At 37.3% G+C, this 18094-nt stretch overlaps 1 protein-coding gene across 6 annotated transcripts in view; it reads right to left on the bottom strand.

The window, feature by feature from the left end:
* Positions 1 to 18094, bottom strand: part of C2CD6 (C2 calcium dependent domain containing 6) — an 89147-nt gene that overhangs the window by 65543 nt on the left and 5510 nt on the right. For 5 of the 6 annotated variants that reach the window (XM_043992620.1, XM_043992621.1, XM_043992619.1 and 2 more), the window contains exons 2-4: positions 16548 to 16634; positions 7506 to 7557; positions 5348 to 5493 (exon numbers count right to left, since the gene is read on the bottom strand). In XM_043992620.1, the coding sequence (XP_043848555.1) occupies positions 5348 to 5493; positions 7506 to 7557; positions 16548 to 16634 (285 nt within the window). The remainder of the gene's footprint in view (positions 1 to 5347; positions 5494 to 7505; positions 7558 to 16547; positions 16635 to 18094) is intronic. The other variant, XM_043992618.1, reaches the window with a different exon arrangement.

Below are 18094 nucleotides of genomic sequence, written 5' to 3'. Positions count from 1 at the left end.
TCACTTTCCCCATATCCAGTCTGTTGCCAAATTCTATGGATTTTACCTTTGAAGCTTGTCTATCTCCTGTCTTTCTGACACTGACACTCTGGTGCAGGCCCTCATCACCTCATGCTTGGACTACTGCAATAGCTGTTGGTGGGTCTGCCTGCCTTAGTCTCTCCTATTCCAATCTATCCTTCTCTCTGCTATCAAATTGATCTTCCTAAAGCACAGGTCTAAACACATAACCTCCCTCATTCAATAAACTTCTTTGGCTCTCTTTCACCTCTGGGATCAAATATGAATCCTCTGTTTGGTGTTCAAAGCCCTTCAAAACTTGGCCCCCTTCCTACCTTTTAAATCTTCTCACCTCTCTATGGTTCTCCCCTCATATACCCTATGATTTACAGTGACATTGGCCTCCTTGTTTTTTGAACACTGAATATTTTCAGGCCTGGAAATCTCTCTCTTCTATCTCCTGGCTTCTTTTACATCTCAGCTAAAATATTACCTTCTGCAAGCAGTTATTCTTAGTCTCCCTTAATACTAGTGTTGTCCTAGCTTGAAAAGCCAAATGGAAAAGCTCTCTGATGAAAATAATTGCCTAAGAATGAGGATTAAACAAATGGAAGCCAGTGACTTTATGAGAAACCAAGACACAATAAAGCAAATCCAAATGAATTAAAAAATAGAGGGCAATGTGAAATATCTTCCGGGAAAAACTGCTGACCTGGAAAATAGGTACAGGAGAGATAATTTGAAAATTATTGGTCTACCTGAAAACCATGATCAAGGAAAGAGCTTAGACATCATCCTCCAAGATATTCTCAGGGAAAACTGCCCTGAAATTCTAGAAGCAGAAGCTAAAATAGAAATTGAAAAAATCCACCAATCACCTCCAGAAAGAGATCCCAAAAGGAAAACTCCTAGGAATATTATAGCCAAATTCCAGAGCTCTCAGGTCAAGGAGAAAATATTGCAAGCTGCCAAAAAGAAAGAATTCAAGTACTGTGGAGCCCCAGTTAGGATAGCACAGGATCTAGCAGCTTCTACATTAAAGGACTGGAGGGCATGGAATATGATATTCCAGAGGGCAAAGGAAATGGGATTACAACCAAGAATCACCTACCCAGCAAAACTCAGCATAATCTTTCAGCGGAAAAAAAGGGACTTTAATGAAAAAGATGACTTTCTGATATCTGTGATGAAAAGACCTGAACTGAATGGCAAATTTGACTTTCAAATACAAGACCCTAGAGAACTATAAAAACCTGGAATTGGGGAACATACCTGGGGACGTACGGTGGGTGACTGTCTTGTGTCTGAGGCCGGGTTTTGGCTGGGATGCCCCTGGGTCCAGGGGTGGTACTTTGTCCGCTGTGTCACCTAGCTATCCCATGATGACATTCTTAGAGTTAAATCAAGGGGTGAGGGGAATGCACTGGGGGAGGGGGAAGGGCAGAGGTGAAATCCTACATGAAAGAAACAGGAAAAAACTTATGGAGTGGGGGAAGAGATGGGAGAGCAGCAGGGCAGTAAATGAATTTTACACTCATCAGAAAAGGCTCAAAGATCTTAAACTCATCAGAGTTGGTTCAAGGAGGGACTAACACACACACACACCCAACTGGGTGGAGTAATCTATTTAATCTGGGCAGTAAATGAGCCTAACACTCATCAGAATTGGCTCAAAAACCTCAATCTCATTAGAATTGGCTCAAGGAAGGAATAATGTACACACTCAATTGGGTGGAGTAATCTGTCTAACCCTGCAGGAAAATAGGAGGGGAAGGGGATAGAGAGGGGCAAAAGAAGGAAGGGCAGAGTGGGAGAGGGGACAGACAGAAGCAAATGCTTTTGAAGAGTGATAGGATGAAAGAAGATGGATAATAGAATAAATATCATGGGGAAGGGAATAGGATGGAAGGGAAACAGTTAACGATAGTAATCATGAAAAAGAGAAAAGGGGGAAAATTGTACAAAAAATATTTATAGCAACTCTTTGTGGAGGCTAAGAATTGAGAATAAAAGGAAAGTTCATCAATTGAGGAATGATAGAAAAAGCTGTGCCATATGGTTGTGGTGGAATGGTCATGTGCTATAGGAAATGACAAATAGGATGATTCCAGAAAAAACCTGGAAAGACTAATGAACATTGATATATAGTGAAGTGAGCAGAGCTGGGAGGACATTGTGCATAGTGACAGCAGTATTGTTCAATGAGCAAATGTGAATGACTTAACTACTCTCAGCAGTGCAGTGATCCAAGACAATCCCAAGGAACTAATGAAGAAACTTACTATTCACCCCCGTAGAAAGAACTGATAAAAAGAACACTTGTGGATTGTACATATATAACCTGGTTGCGATCTTGGGGGGGGGGGTGAGGGGTGGGGGAGGAACGGGAGGGAGGGAGGGAGGGAGAAAAATTTGGAACTCTAAATCTTATGAAAATGAATGTTGAAAACTACCCTTACATATAACTGGAAAAAATAAATGTTGCTAAAAAAAAATACTAGTGTTGTCCTTTGGCATCATCATATAATATATGACATATATATATATATTTATATCTTGTTTATACATAATTGTTTTGATGTCTCCTCCATTACACTGCAAGCTCCTTGAGGGAAGGACCTGTTTATCTTTCTTTGTATTTCCAGTGCTTATCCTCCTGCATGGCACACAGTAGGGGCTTAATAAATGTTTGTTGACTTGACTTGCTTTTGTTCAAGGTAATAAAGGTAATAGATTTCAAAGCCCAGGTCTCTGACTCCAAATTCAATACGCTTTATCAAAATGTATAAAATAGTGTTAAATCTACTATCTCAATTCATTTCACCTTAATAATATATTATTAATTAAATTAATGAAAATTATAATTAAAGTTAAGTAATAAGTTAAATGAATTAAAATTAAAGTACCACCACCATCATCATCAAGCATTCCATAAAACAAGGAAATTGGTTGTCATGTGTGGTGTTAGCAGACCAGGGTCATTGAGATCAGATGCCATTTTCCAACAAAGATGCCCTGAACATATATTACTTTGCATGTAGCTATTTCTCATACGATCCCTTTGTGAGCTTTTGCACACACTATTACTCTTCCTGCAAGGCTCTTTTTTCAGTATACACCTCTCTAAATCTTTCAATGTCCAGTTCAAATAATACCTTCTATATGAAGCCTTCTCTGATCACCTGGCCAGGTGTGATCCAATCCAATAAGCATTTGTTAAGCATAATAATCTATTAAGTATGATAATCTACGGTGTTTACAAAGTGAGGTGTTTTTTTCCTCAGGGAGCATTGTTGAAAATGCTACCCATCTTCTCAAGTGCAATGCAGCCCATTCTTCTCTTCCTATTCTACTTTTGCCCCAGTTGATTGACTCTCCGTAGTACTTGTCCAGGGTATATGTGTACTGATGAATTACAGGAAATAATGATGAAAAATTTTCATCCCATTTTTAAAAGTCATTAGCTATTTGAATAGGAGTGATCCAATCCAACAAACAGCTATTAAGCATCTTCTACATGCAAGGCACTTTCCTAGGTCCTGGGGATGTAAAGTTGAAAAAGACACGGATTTCAATATAAACCTAGATTGTGACCCTGGGCAAGTCACTTCACTTCTGTTTGCCCCAAAGTTTCCTAATCTGTAAAATGAGGATAATAATAGCATTTCTCTCTCAGAGTTGTTGTAAGGATCAAATGAGATAATTGTCAAGCCCTTAGCACAGTGCCTGGCACATATAAGCACTATATAAATGTATTAGCATCAATAACAGTGGTGTAGTAATAATAGCTTTAAGGTTTACAACTTATTTTATTTCATTTGATCCTCATAACAAGCTGTGAAGTAGATGTTATTATAATGTCCATTTTATAGAAGAGGAAACCAAGGCTGAGAGAAGTTAAGTGACCTGCCCAAGGTCATACACCTAAGGCCAAGTTTGAGGAGTCAGATCTTTCTGATTCCAAGTCCTGCACTCTAATTACTATGCCACCAGCTGGAATGACCTCATTTAGACTTTAACACCTCAGTCATCAATATATCATAGGAGGAGGTGGAAATAGAATCCAAGAAGTCAAAGTAAGGAAGACCAGATAGATTAGATCAAATGCACACATAAGAAATCTATACTGGAGGCAACACAATTTTGAAAGCATTTCAGGGATTACTTCTCAAGATGCACAAACACAAAAGAGTTCCAGATCCACATCCACAAGAAAACTACTTGGGGGATATAGTGAAATGGGCTGCCCTTGACTCCTAACTTTGGAAAAAGAATGTCTAGACAGAAGAGAGGAAGAACCAGCGATGTACAGAACAAATAAAAAAGCAAGCACACAATAGGTGGGCTGTGGCAGTGGGCGTCTGCTAGGAGAACCTGGCAGAGGGTTTACACCAAGACCATGCTGCAGGTGCTGTACAAGGGCAGAAGTACAAGGGATTCATGACTCTGGGGAAGTGAGGAGAGCACACAAGATGGGAGTAACGCAGGGTTGGTCCCTTTCCTAGTTAGCGTAGTGAGCAACCTTGTTTCTTCCTTGTCAGTTATTTTCAATGTACATTTCTTTAAACTTCTATAAAACCCTACTGGACATCAGAAATGCTCAGCTTTGCTTCTTACTTAAGGCTTAGAAACAAAAATCATTGTTTTTATTTCTAGGGAGATAAAAGATTTGATCAGTGAAAGTTCACCTGGGTGCTTGGAACTAATGTATAACAAGCTGACAAAATGTAAAAGCACTATTATCTTGCACCAATCCAACATATTAATTTGGGATTCATATACCTCTAGACCACAAGCTGGAAAATTATGTAACCACAGGCTATATCACTTTCTGTTCTTTGCACAGTAAATTGCCTCACCACATTTTGTATAGTGAGCTACACAGTTGACAGGGAGCTTTATGGGAAGCTCTGCCCACAAGCTGTTAGAATATGCTTCCTAGGTTTGTTGGTCCAGGGGATGTCATCCTTGACTCTTCACTATTTTACCTGATATATACAATTAATTGCCAAATCTTATAATTGCTATCTCCATAACATCTCTTGTGTGACTAACTTCCTCACCATTCATACAGCCACTACCCTCACTTAGAGCTTTATCACCTCTCACTTGAACTAGTACAATAGCTTTCTTTTTAGTGTTCTTCAAGATTCTCCCTACTTCAATTCATCCTTCATTCATCTGCCAGGGTGATTTCTCTAAAGTCTAGTTCTGATCAGGAGAAAAGTACTAAGGCCGGTCTCCTGAGTAGCAATTATATTAAGGGAATATTTATGCAATTAGCACACTTACTATCTGTAAGTTTATATAAACATTTTGTTAGTTAAAATAAAAACTCTGACATTACCTGTACTGAAAAGTATTTCACTTCTTCAAATTTAACTGTAGGTTTCTTTTCGTTGTTCTTAAAATTCACGGAATGAGCTTTAGTACATTTCATGATCTTGTTTATAGTGATGCGAATAAACAGATTTGTGTAATACTGTAAGTTGACTGAAAATAGATGTTGAAATTCAGGAAGCATATTTTTTGGGCTGTTGAGCAATGACTTTGTATCAACTTTATTAATATAGACAACTCAGGCCAAAATCTTCAAATCACTGAAAAAGTATTAATTCATGCATTTGTATCTTAGAAAAAAAAACAAAGAGAGTCTTTAAAGAAGAGCTTTTTTTTTGGTCTGGACTAAGTAGAGCAATATAGGTTGTGCACAGAAAGCAGGGTAATACTTCTCAGACCACATCTTACTTTTCATCCATTCCCTGTTAAAATTTTCAACATATAGTTGAAACATAAAGTATCTATGAGAATGTATGCTCTTTGAAGGCAGGGGTTGTCTCTGATTATATTTTCAGTGCTTAGCACAACAGTCTAGTACATAGTAGGTGATTGATGCTTGTTTGATTGCCTAAACAAATGATTTAACAGACTGATGAAGAATACTGATGATCAAAAATACACAATTTTTAGGAATTATAATGTTAATAGCAATAAGCCACTTGAAAATAATTAGTTTCTAATTTTAACACTGCATTTAGGGCAAAATAATTTGGCCTGAATTATCCAGACTGGCCATGTACACTGGTCAAATTTTTCAGATAATTTCTACCTTCTGATTAATTTCAGATATATAGCTATGTGCTAGTCTATCCTTATTTTTATAATTACTAAATTGTTTTTTTGCTTTTCTGATTAAAACAATTCTTTTTAATATCAAGCAGGATTTTAACATATAGATTATAAAAAGATGGGAAAACCATAATGACACTGTTTTAATGCCACTTAATGATTGCACTCAAGATATACATTTGGTTCATTTTAAGACACAAAGTTAAAAATATTAATGAGCAGACTTTGAAAAGGAGGGCAATTTAGTAAAAAAATTCTAGATACCATGAAACATGGGGCGGGGGGGGGGAGGGGGAGATAAATCTGATAAATGATAAATTAACTGGAAGTAACTTCTCCTGACAGGACATATCCTGTACATATAACCTGTTGTTTGTCTCTCCTTTTTGAAGAAGACTAATAACACTGGGGGGAGGGTGACAACTTGCCTGTGACTTGGATTTAATTGAGGCAGAGTTGCACAAAGTCATCAGCCTCACTCTGTCTTCCACAGTCATCCAAGTCTGTGGTAAGATAAAAGTCAAGACAGCTGGAGATGGCCCAGGATTTAGTGGATAATCTTGGTATCTTCAGTTTCTGACCAAGCTCTAATCACTCCACAGAGCCTGCTTCAGTCAACATCATGGCAGTTGGAATCAACTGTTCTCATCTATCCATTCTGCCATATTAAGTCTTCACATGCTTGGGGCAGACATCCCCCTAATTCACAGAGAGGTTTGGGGCCTGTTGGTTACACTCAACCTGGTTTTGTTTTGCCAAGACAGTTTTACCAGGTGTGTCTGATGCACATACATTTAACCTAATGATCACTGCAATGACTCTCGATCCATAGGCTATTTTCTAGTTATCAAGTATCTCTGTTGTTATTTTCCAGTCATTTTAGTCATGTTCAACTCTTCATGACTCCATTTAGGATTTTCTTGGCAAAGATGCTGGAGTGCTTTGCCATTTCCTTCTCCAGTTCATTTTACAGATGAGGAAACTGAGGCAAACAAGGTTAAGTGACTTGCCCGGGGTCACATAGCTAGTAAGTATATGAGGCCAGAGTTGAACTCAAGAAGATGAGTCTTCCTGACTTCAAACCTAGCACTCTCTCCACTGTGCCATGTAGCTGTCCCAACATCTCTGTAAACCCCGTCAAATCTCTCACAGGGTATATTTTTTTGAATAAGAATGGGAGAAAAGAAAATAATTATTAGAAGAGAAAAAAAAGAAAAATTAGAAAAAGAAGTAAATGGCTTCTTAAGAAGAATGGTGTAGAGTAATTCCCAAGGACAATGAATGTGGCTACCCATAATATAAAAAAAAGAGTTGTCAATGGAAAAGGGAAACTGATTTTTACTTTAAACATTTAAGTAAAACAAGAGAAAGGATACTCCTGGGTGAAAAATGTCTGCATTTCTTTATATGAACAGCTAGGCAGCCAACCTATGAAAATCAAAGAAAAAAAATATTATTTTATTGAGTGATCACATTTAAAATACCAACTGTTGTTTCTTTTACTTTATCCTGTACAGAGTGGTCTTTTAAATGTGAAATACTTCTCTCATTTTTTTGGCTTGTAAACATCCACTAATTTTTCTCTAAGGAAAGAATAAAACCAGACAGAAAATTTAAGTAAATGGAAATAAGAGAAAAAAGTGAGCAGATGTTCATCAATGTTTTTGAACACTCAGAAATTTAATAATAACTCTCCATGTTTAACAAACTAATGCCAGAGCATAAAACTTTAAGAACTTTTTTGGATTATCTTTTTTAAAATTTCTATTAACTGAATGACAATATATGCTATTTTATTATTAGAAATACATTAATATATTTAATATATAATATAATAACATACTGTTTAATTCAAAGCGTTATATCATTTAAGATTCTAAAGTCATTTCAGAAACAACTTTTAGTTGATTGTTGGAATGAAAAAAACAAAGGATGGTAAGAATATATTGTCTAGAATCTTGCAAATCCAAGTCAAAGGAGTTTTAAATAGAAAAGTATAGGGGCAGCTAGGTGGCACAGTGGATAGAGCACCGGCCCTGGAGTCATGAGTACCTGAGTTCAAATCCGGCCTCAGACACTTAACACTTACTAGCTGTGTGACCCTGGGCAAGTCACTTAACCCCAATTGCCTCACTAAAAAAAAGAAAGAAAAAAAAAAAAAGAAAAGTATGGGGGGAGGGGTTACCTAAGTAGATTGCAGATACCATAAAGAGAAGATTCTACAGCATACTTTTACAGTACAGTAGACACATTCAGAAATTTACAATTTTTTTTAAAAAGAATATGAGCTGGGAATGGTAGTAATCACATGTAAATCTTTGTTACTGGGGAAGCTGAGGCTGGTGGAGCTCTTGAACTTGGGAGTTCTGAGCTATAGTAGGCTAAGACAATTAGGTGTCCATGCTGAGTTCAGAATTAATATAACAAGCCCTTTGACAGGGAAGGCAGGGCACCAAGGTACCTAACAGAGGACAAACTGGCTCTGGTAGGAAATGAAGGTCAAAGCCAATAATAGTGGCCCTGAGGCCATAAGTAGACCTTCTGTACTTCCAGCCTGGGGTATGATAGAGATCCAGTCTTTAGAAAAGAGAATAAGAAATGAGATAGAGAGATCTAGTCTTTAAAAAAGAGTGTGTGTTTGTGAGAAAGAGAGAGAGAGAGAGAGAGAGAGAGAGAGAGAGAGAGAGAGAGAGAGATCATCTCTCAAGGAGGCCCACACGCTCTCATGGGGATCACTGAGGCTTGGTGGGATGAGACATATGACAAAGAATATAGTTCTGGGATGTTATAGGTATTCAAACTGAATAGAATAGCTATAAAAGGGTAGAAGAGGGATGGAATATAATTTATTGAACATTTAGAAGATATAATCATGTGAAGAAATTTGTATGAAGATCAATAAAGGAAGAAAGTTACATCATCATGGGTCAAAAAGAGAAAATAGAAGTATAAACAGATGAAAAAAACCAACACTGGCATGGAAGCATGACATAGTTGAGATAAGGAGCTTCAGTTATTTGGATATTGCCTGGGCTCTCTGCCTAAAGCAGAGTAGATTAACATTTTAAAATTTGCTTTAATGATGTTATACTTTTTTAAGGTAGGTGAACTGGACAATAGGAGTCATTCCTTAAGAGAAGGTGTAGATATTACCTTTCTGATTCTAACAGACTACATGGAAGCTTGGGGTGGGGAGAGAACTATTACCAGCCACACATAGTAATGCTGGGGCTTGCACTGTGTGATGATAGTTTCTTAACTGGCTATTGAGTCAGAAGAGTTCATGATTCAGAGGATGTACAAAAGACATCTACTGGGCTTTTGTTAGATTTTCTTTTCAACTGTTAAGCTTGTGGATTATTCAGATCTAGTCCCAAGTGTCAGGTAGGTAAGGAATCTCATCCAGCCTCCAAGCAAATATGAACACATGGCCACCTCCTTGCTCTTTTTGTATGTGTTCTTTCTTGATCTTAGGCAAATGAGTACCTAGTGATAAACATTAAAGAAATGCAAACTGAAAGAGCTCTGAGGTACCACCTTACACCTAACAGATTGGTTAATATGACAGAAAAGGAAAATGATAAATGTTGGATGACATGTGGAGAAATTGGGACACTAATGTATTCTTGGTAGAGTTGTGAACCAATTGAACCATTCTAGAGAGCAATTTGGAACTATGCCCAAAGGGCTAAAAATCTTTGTATACCCATGTCCCACTATGAGGTCTGTATCCCCAAATTTTTAAAAATGAATGTTTAAAATTATTTGATGTGTAATTGGGAAAAACAGAATATTATTTTCTAAATGAGCAATTGGATAAGCGGGCAAGGGACTCAAGAAGACAATGAAGAGTAGAATTCGTTCACCAAGGGGTCAAGATGGGGAAAGGAGGAGGGTGTGTAGATAGTACAGGGATGATAGCCTAATAGAGAACTGAGGGTTTGAAGGATTGAAGGTCTCAGAGTAGACAAAAAACAGGTTTGAGGTTGGAAGGTGGAAGGAGAGGTGGACTGACAAGAGACTGTGTCCAGAAAAGGGAATTTCAAAGTACATGAACATGGAAGCAGTACATCTTGGGATGGTGGTGGAGTTGTAGAAGTAGGTCACATGAAATAAGTATGTTTGAGGAAATATCATTATGTTGAGGTACAGAATGAGGGCAGGAATTAGGGAGGAAAGACGCTGAACTCAATAAGGAAAAAAAGGGTATGTCCTTTAAGTTAGTAGACAACAGCCACCAGAATGTTGATTGGGTGGTAGATATGAATTAATTGAACCTCAGAGGAGGATAGATTATTGAGTGATAGAGTCAAGGAGGGAGTGGGTGGTAGATATGAATTAACCTAACCTCAACAGAAGATAGATTACTCTGATAGAGTAAGGGGGAGAACCTGGAAGAGGCAATGGGAAGCAAAGAGTATTCCAATTCCCTCACCTTGACCAGTGGGTTCAAAGGAAATGAATGAAAGTGTAGCAAGCACTGGAAAGGGCAGCCAAGGAGGTGATGTTATCAGGAAGGAGCCAGGGCTCAATGAGAGTCAGATGATAGGAGTGGGAAAGGAAGAGATTTAAGATGAAAGCAAGTTTGTTGCCTAGGAAACAGGCATTCAAGAGTAAAGTGGAAGAGGTGGGTATCTTTGGAATGGGCCACTGGGCAATGGGAACGAAGGATTGCGCAGTTAGGGATGGGAATGGAAATGGGGTTCAAGTGATGACCCACAGGGTTTGGAATCACGGAGATAGGGAAGGTATGAGGGGCTGGGGAGGGGTGATTGTTAATGATTAGAGGAAGATTTTAGATATACTTCCAGTGTCCGTAGGGTCTTATTCTCAGGGTAGAGTCCTTTAAGAGCCTTAGGCAGTTAAAGAGAGTACCTGGAGCAGAAGGAATGCTATTATTCTCCTTCCTTCAAGGTAGAAGACTAAGTTGGACACTTGATGCCCTGCAGCCCTCTCACCTCACCACAGTAGCAGGAGATTCATTGCTGTTCAATAAGACTACCCAAGCTGCTTTTCACCAGAAGGATGTCAAAAATTAACTGACCAAGTGGGTCTGAGGGAGAAATTGACCACTAGAAAGAAGATAAAACTTGGCTATTTGATTGGACAATGTCCAATACTACTAATTCCTAATCAAAAGTATCGTAGTATGTTCTGATCAGACAAGGCTTAAAATATTAGCTTCCCAAGTGACCGTAACCACAGTTATGTTACTGAATTTTGTTAGAATCATTCTGTAATGCATGGGATCCTTTTTATACTTAGTAATTTTCTTTCTTTATAAGAATAAACTACTTGTTATATACCTGATTCATTGAATACATTGAATACATTTTAAACTCCCTTGTCTTTGGAGAGTCCCTTACACTTTTTTGGGGTAATTGTATCAGGACCTCTGTGCATTTAATGTCTTTCCTCTACCATATCTCATCCCTTACACTTTTGAGCCATAACTTTTACAATAATTAGCACTATTTCCTGATTTATTATCTAGTCAAAGAGCATAAGAATGGGAAGTTTAATCACCCTAATTAGAAGCTAATTTAATTACCCTAATTAGAAGACTCCCTTAGCACTGAATCTCCTACATGGCTGGGTACAATACAGGAACAGCCAGTATATTAACTCTGTACTCCCAGCTGCAAAGGAACCAACCAGGATTTGATTCTCACCAAGGAAAAACTGATTACTAGAGTACAAGAGATGGGAATCAAAGAGGATGGGAGGAAATGAATATTCCATATTAGAATTTGTGATTTAAGAGAGGACAGTCAGGTAAAATCTACCTTTTATCACAGTTTTTCACATAGTAGATTTCAAAAGGACTGGGTTAAGGATGGGTAGGCTCCCATGACTTATGTGAGAAGCCATCACAAAAGAAATAGGAAGCTTTCAAGAATGAAAAATACAAGGAATAATAACAATTTTGATGATTAGGAAAATGGAGTTACTTTATCAATGGGGATGCACAAAGAACTCATCATACCACCAAAAAAAATTAAAAGACATGTACAGGTAAAGCACCGGCCCTGGATTCAGGAGGACCTGAGTTCAAATCCGGCCTCAGACACTTGACCCTTACTAGCTGTGTGACCCTGGGCAAGTCACTTAACCCTCATTGCCCTGCAAAAAAAAAAAAAAAGACATGTACAGAAGATAGAAGCAATGGCAGGTAACAGAGGTATCACAAAAATGTGGCATATTCTATTAAGGCAGTTCCAGGAGTCCTAAAACCCAGAATTAGCAGAGACTATCAAGGAAAGCTCCCCAAAATTAAAAGGGCTGTTTGGAAATTTTTTAGTAACACTGGATACAAGACGAAAACTTTTTAAAGTAGAAGACTATTGCTTGGTGTGGATGGGATATTGATAATAGAATTGGGAATAAGACAAAGACCAGATTGTCAAAGACAATGAAAGACAAAAATGGCAAATGTTGGAGGAGCTATGATAAGACAGGCACACTAATTCACTGTTAGTGGAACTCTAAATCGGCCCAACTTTTCTGGAAAACAATTTGTAATTATATTTAAAATGTCACTAAACTGTAAATAACCTTTGACATGGTGAAACTACTACTAGGTATATACTCCAAAGAATCTAAAGACAGAGAGGATGTTTCCATATATATACAAGAAATATTTCTAATAGCACTTTTTGTGGTAGCAAGAACTGGAGATAAGTCAAGAGTACCTAGCTGCTCCTGATAAATTCAAGTCACCTGGTCCAGGTGTACTATATTCTTAAGTACTGAAAGAACTGGTAGATGTGTTCAATGTCAATAATCTCTGAAAGGTAATGAGGATCAGTAGAGGTACTGTAGGAGTGAAAAAGAGCAAAACTGTCCCAATTTTCAAGAATGGGAAGAGAACGAAGTCTGAGAATTATAGTCTAGTGAGCCTGATTTCAATTCCTTGGTAAAATTCTAGAGTGTATTTTTAGAAGTATGGTTAGTGAATATTTTTTTAGAAAAGGAAAAAGTGATCACAAAGACATGGCTCTATCAAGTACTGTTCATGCCATTTTAATTTCAATTCCTTTTCTGGCAGGATTATTAGACTAGTAGATGTAATGGTGGCTTTTCTAAAAGGCCTGATGATCTATCTCACAGGTGCAAGAAACTTTAATATTTACTAAACAAAAGACCTAAGAGAATGTTAACTTGTCTACTGTATCTATATGGCATGTTTTAAAGTTTGGAGATTGTCACAGAATTGTTTAAGACTTGTCATTGTATTTGGCTCAATGGTGCCTTTGCTAATTTGTTTAGGTTATTTGCTACCCTTGTACAAGACATCGAAGAAGTCCTCAGTCCAAATTACCAAGAAGGTATTGCTTATAAACAATGATTATCTGTGTGAAGGATTAGGCCCTTAGCTCTAGGAATATAGAGATAAAGATGTTTCATACTCTTGAAATCAAGGTCATTGTGGGATAAGCCAGAAGCCTCCTGTCCCTCTCCCTTGTTACCTTCCTTCTTTTTGTTCCCTTGATGAATTGTAATGCTCAAAGACCTCAAAGAGTAGATTTAGGAAAAAAAGGCATAAAATGACACATTGTCTCCCCAAACAGTTAAAACATTGGAAAGTCCAAACAACACTGAGAAGCAAGGAAGCTATTAGGAATGTCATAGTCTATGTGGAGAGATGAAGTTTCTCTTGTTCATAAGGAATGATAAGAAGTCCCCAACCATGGGCTACTCCTTTGTGGACTTGCATCCCAGATGTTGACACCTAACACCAGAAGGATCTACAGCAGATGTGAAGCCAGAGATTCTACAAATCTGGCAGAACATAGCTCAATTAGACATATTCAGGGGCCCAATTAATAGCTATATTCTTGTCTTAAGACCAAGAGTCAAGGGTCTTAAGATCCAAGATCCCAATATTTCATCTCAAAATACTTGACTTAAGATGCATTAGTTTCATGTGAGGTTTGTTATTCATTTTCCTCTTCAGTGGGCTGCCATTAAATCATCTATTTAGACAAATTTGCTGCTAAATGATGGGGGAGACTGATATGCCTTGAAACCCCGTCCCACTCTGAATTCAGTAGTTCAGGGGAATGTTACAAGATTTGGTTAACCTAGACTTTAACAAAGCACTTAATAAAGTCTCTTGTGATAATCCTGTGGAAAAGAATGAGAGATGCAGTCTAGTTGATAGTACAATGAAATGGATTTATGAGGAGCTCAAAGTTTGGATCGAAAGAGTAGTCCTTACTGGTTTGATGTTACCTTGAAAGAAAAACTCTAGTGGAGTGTCTCATGATGTCTGTGCTTAGCCATGTATTTATAACATTTTTAATCAGTAACTTGGATAAAAACATTAATAACATGCTTTCAACAATTCCATTCGACATACAGGTCACAAGTATAAGATGAAGAAGTTATGGTTAGAAAGAAGTTCGTCTACAAAAAGATCTGGGGGTTTCAGTGGACTGAAAGTTTAATGAGTCAGTAATATGTACGGCAGCCAAGAAAGCTAACATAATCTTAAAGGTTACCTTAAGATATAGGTTAAAGTCCTATTCTATTATGCCGCAGTCAAATAATATCTGGAGTGCGGTGTTCTGGGAGTCACATTTTAGGAAACCTTTGATAAGCTAGGGAATATTAAGAAGAAGGCAATTAGAATGGTGAGAGACTTTGAGTTCATTCACCTTGAGGTGAATATTGAGGTGAACCTCAATGATCTATGCAAGGAACTGAGGTGGTTTAATGACATAAGAATAGATTTGGGAGAGATCCAAGATCTGTCTTTCACTAGTTGAATGGCTGTCATGGGGAAGAGGTATCAGACTTGTTCTACTTAACACAGAGGAAGGAACTGGGCACAGTAGGTGGAAATTGCCAAGATGGGAATTCAGGCTTAATGGAAGGGAAAACCTCCTAGTGATTAGAGCTACCCAAAGATGAGAAAGCCTCAGTAGGCTGTAAATTCTTCCCAGGTGGAGGCTGTTAAGTAAAGGCCAGATGATCACCAGTCAAATTGGTGTAGAGGGTGTATTAGTTCAGGCATGTTTGGACGAGGAGTCCCTTCCAGCTATGAGATTCCATCATTCTGTGGAAGTGTTATGCAAACTATACAGAAAATGAATCTAAGGCAGTGATAATTTGAGATAAATACCAAAACTAAATTGAGTCTTCTATCTATAAAATACATCCAGCATTTCTTGAGTACAAAACTACAATATCAGCCAAATGAACATAGGCATGTTGAACCTTATAGTTAATTCAAAATGGCAAATATTATTTAATACTTTGTGAAGCTAAATCAATCTCCACAGTGGTCACGATGATGATGTATCACAACAATGAGCTTTCATCTTTCTTTTAAAGCAATGCTAGCATAAACTGTAGAGCGAAGGTCTAAAGATATATATGTATAAATATATATATAAAATCTAAGTACCCTGAACACTGTAGCACTTAATGGTTGTTGAGTTTAATTAAACAAAGCCAGAGTAGAATGCCTTTCTAAAATCTTAAAAAAGCATTGATAGCTATAATCAAAGTAAATTCCCAAATTCAACTGATGGGAAAGATGTTAGTTATAGCAACTTTAAAGCAAACCCATTTTTTGAATGTATGCTATACTAGGTCATAGCACAGACTAACCTTATTTCCTGGTGGTGGAGTATGCTTTTTTTTTGGGGGGGGGAGGGTGTAGAATCTTCATGAGAGAAGCAAAATAGAAGGGTGAGGCTTCTAACCTTTCTATCAATGAAGCATTCAGTCCTCTGACACATAACACTATAAATTCTGACTGGCCTTGGGCAAATTACTTAATTAACTATAAAATTAAGGAGCTAGACTAGATGGAGTCTGGATTTTCTTCCAGCTCCAGTTCTACAATCCTATGAACTCACAGGAATTGTGGGACTAATATGTGATTTGCTGTGATACTGTTTGCCAGGTATTCCAAAGAAGAAAGCAAGGGCCATATATCCCAATTTACCATGGATTTGTAGAGTATTTTCTATTTTTCAAAGCACCAAGTACAACTACACTGGGCCTGTCATTCATCAAATATTGATCCAGATTGTCCAGAAAAAGGTGAGCTATATTTATGAATTCTCATTTTCGGAGTACTATGTGTGGGTTTTAGAGGATAATTAATTTTCTTTCTCCTATAGTAGAATACTGCATCCATATCAGTTTGGTCGATTTTAAGAAACTTTATATTTAGGTAATTAAGAGTATAAGTAACATTTGCTCATTCTTTACAATAAGCTATTTTCAATTACTTTAATAAACCTCTTTGAACATTATTATAAAAAATCTTTATTTCATAAAAAAGGAGAAGTGATGTAAATTTTATCATAGATTATTTCATGTACACCCTTGTTGAATCCCCAAAAGCCAGATGATGAATTAGCTGGAACTATAAAGTAGGTTCATAGAATGCTTTTACATACCACATCTCCAAATGGAACCAAAGATGGTATGTCTTGTCCATCTTCCAAGTCTTTACTCTCACTTCCTTTAAGAGTTTTTCTCAGCATCTATAAAATGTAAATGAATTCTAAATTGCTTCAAATTTAGAGAAGATAAAAACAGAACAATTCAAGTACTGTTCAGTACTGTATATGGCAACCTCAGTGACAATTATAGTAGGTAAATTCTATGCTGCATTGGTGCCTAAAAGTTTATTGATTCACAATGGCCCACATTAACAGTGGGAAAATATCAAAATATATGCTTCAATACATTTCACAAAGAATTACTGATGAAAGCAGTTAAAAGTCATCTACATGGCAGAACGATATTCATTTTAGAGCAGAATTTAATGTAAGATAGATGAGTCTTCCCCCACAAAATTTGTACTACAATGCTTCATCTTAGCAAGGAGGCATCCCTTGAGTTCTAAAGGCTATGCCAGTGCAGCATGACAGTTCTATTACTCAGGAAAGGCTTAAAAATATGGTTTACTGATTAGCTAAACTAAGCACAGAGAGGATCATCACTAGCAGTTTGGCCATTAGATGATAAATGCTTTGGCTATAGAAACTCATGGAACAAAAAAAAAAAAAACCCAAACCAGATTGTATTGAAGTTCTGTTTGATCCCCTTCTGCTACTTCAGTGCTAGTGGACAGTTGGCAGCAAAAGGTGTAGAGGGTGCTAAGAAACACTAAGTCTTTAGACAATCAATAAACATTAATTTAGCTGCTGTAAACTCTAAATGTGAGTTCTCTGTCCAACAACCAAGGAATCAAAATACACTGAAAAAAGAAAAAAAGAAAGAAACCTATCAAGCATTGACATTGCTGCAACCCGAAGACATAAGAAAATCACAAGATTTGAAAGCAGAGCTTCTTGATACAGGCCAGGAAACACGGTAGAGTACATACAATTCTGGGATTAGAATTGAAGTATGGGTTAAAATTCTGCCTCTGACATGTACTAGCTATGTGACCCTGGGCAAATCACTTCATATCTCTAAATGTCTCAAACACTTCCCTAAAACTTATGTACAAAGCCACAGAGGAGTTGTATTCTGTAATGGTGGAGGAAGATTCCATATGGGGACTTCCCTCCAGCGATGAAAACACAGACCCTTTGCAGAGATATGTAAAGGGAGTTTGCAGAATATTTTACTGTGAGACTAATAGCAGTAAGAAACATCAATTTTATAGAACACTTGAAATGGACCTGACAAACTGTCAATTCCAAAGACAGAAAATGGGAAAGTGTAAGACATCATCTTTATCACCATTTCTTTGAGGAGTTAAGTGATACTAAAAGAGGAAGACAAAACACCGCATCTAGCAGATCCATTGTCTCCTTCTAAGCAAAAAAATGATAACAACCAAGAACATCATGGGTTTCAAGTACAAACTTTATTACAAAAAGCAGTATTACTTCACTAAACAGTGCAAGGTTCTCGAGGAAAAAAAATGAACTTGCAAAAAGTTTGACCAAGTGTTTCATGAAATGATTTTTCTTGTTGCTTTGGGCACACA

Source organism: Dromiciops gliroides, chromosome 3 (genome assembly GCF_019393635.1).
Source record: "Dromiciops gliroides isolate mDroGli1 chromosome 3, mDroGli1.pri, whole genome shotgun sequence".
Lineage (NCBI taxonomy): Eukaryota > Metazoa > Chordata > Mammalia > Microbiotheria > Microbiotheriidae > Dromiciops > Dromiciops gliroides.
The sequence above is the reverse complement of the archived record's forward strand: the minus strand, read 5'-3'. Positions and strand labels throughout refer to the sequence as shown.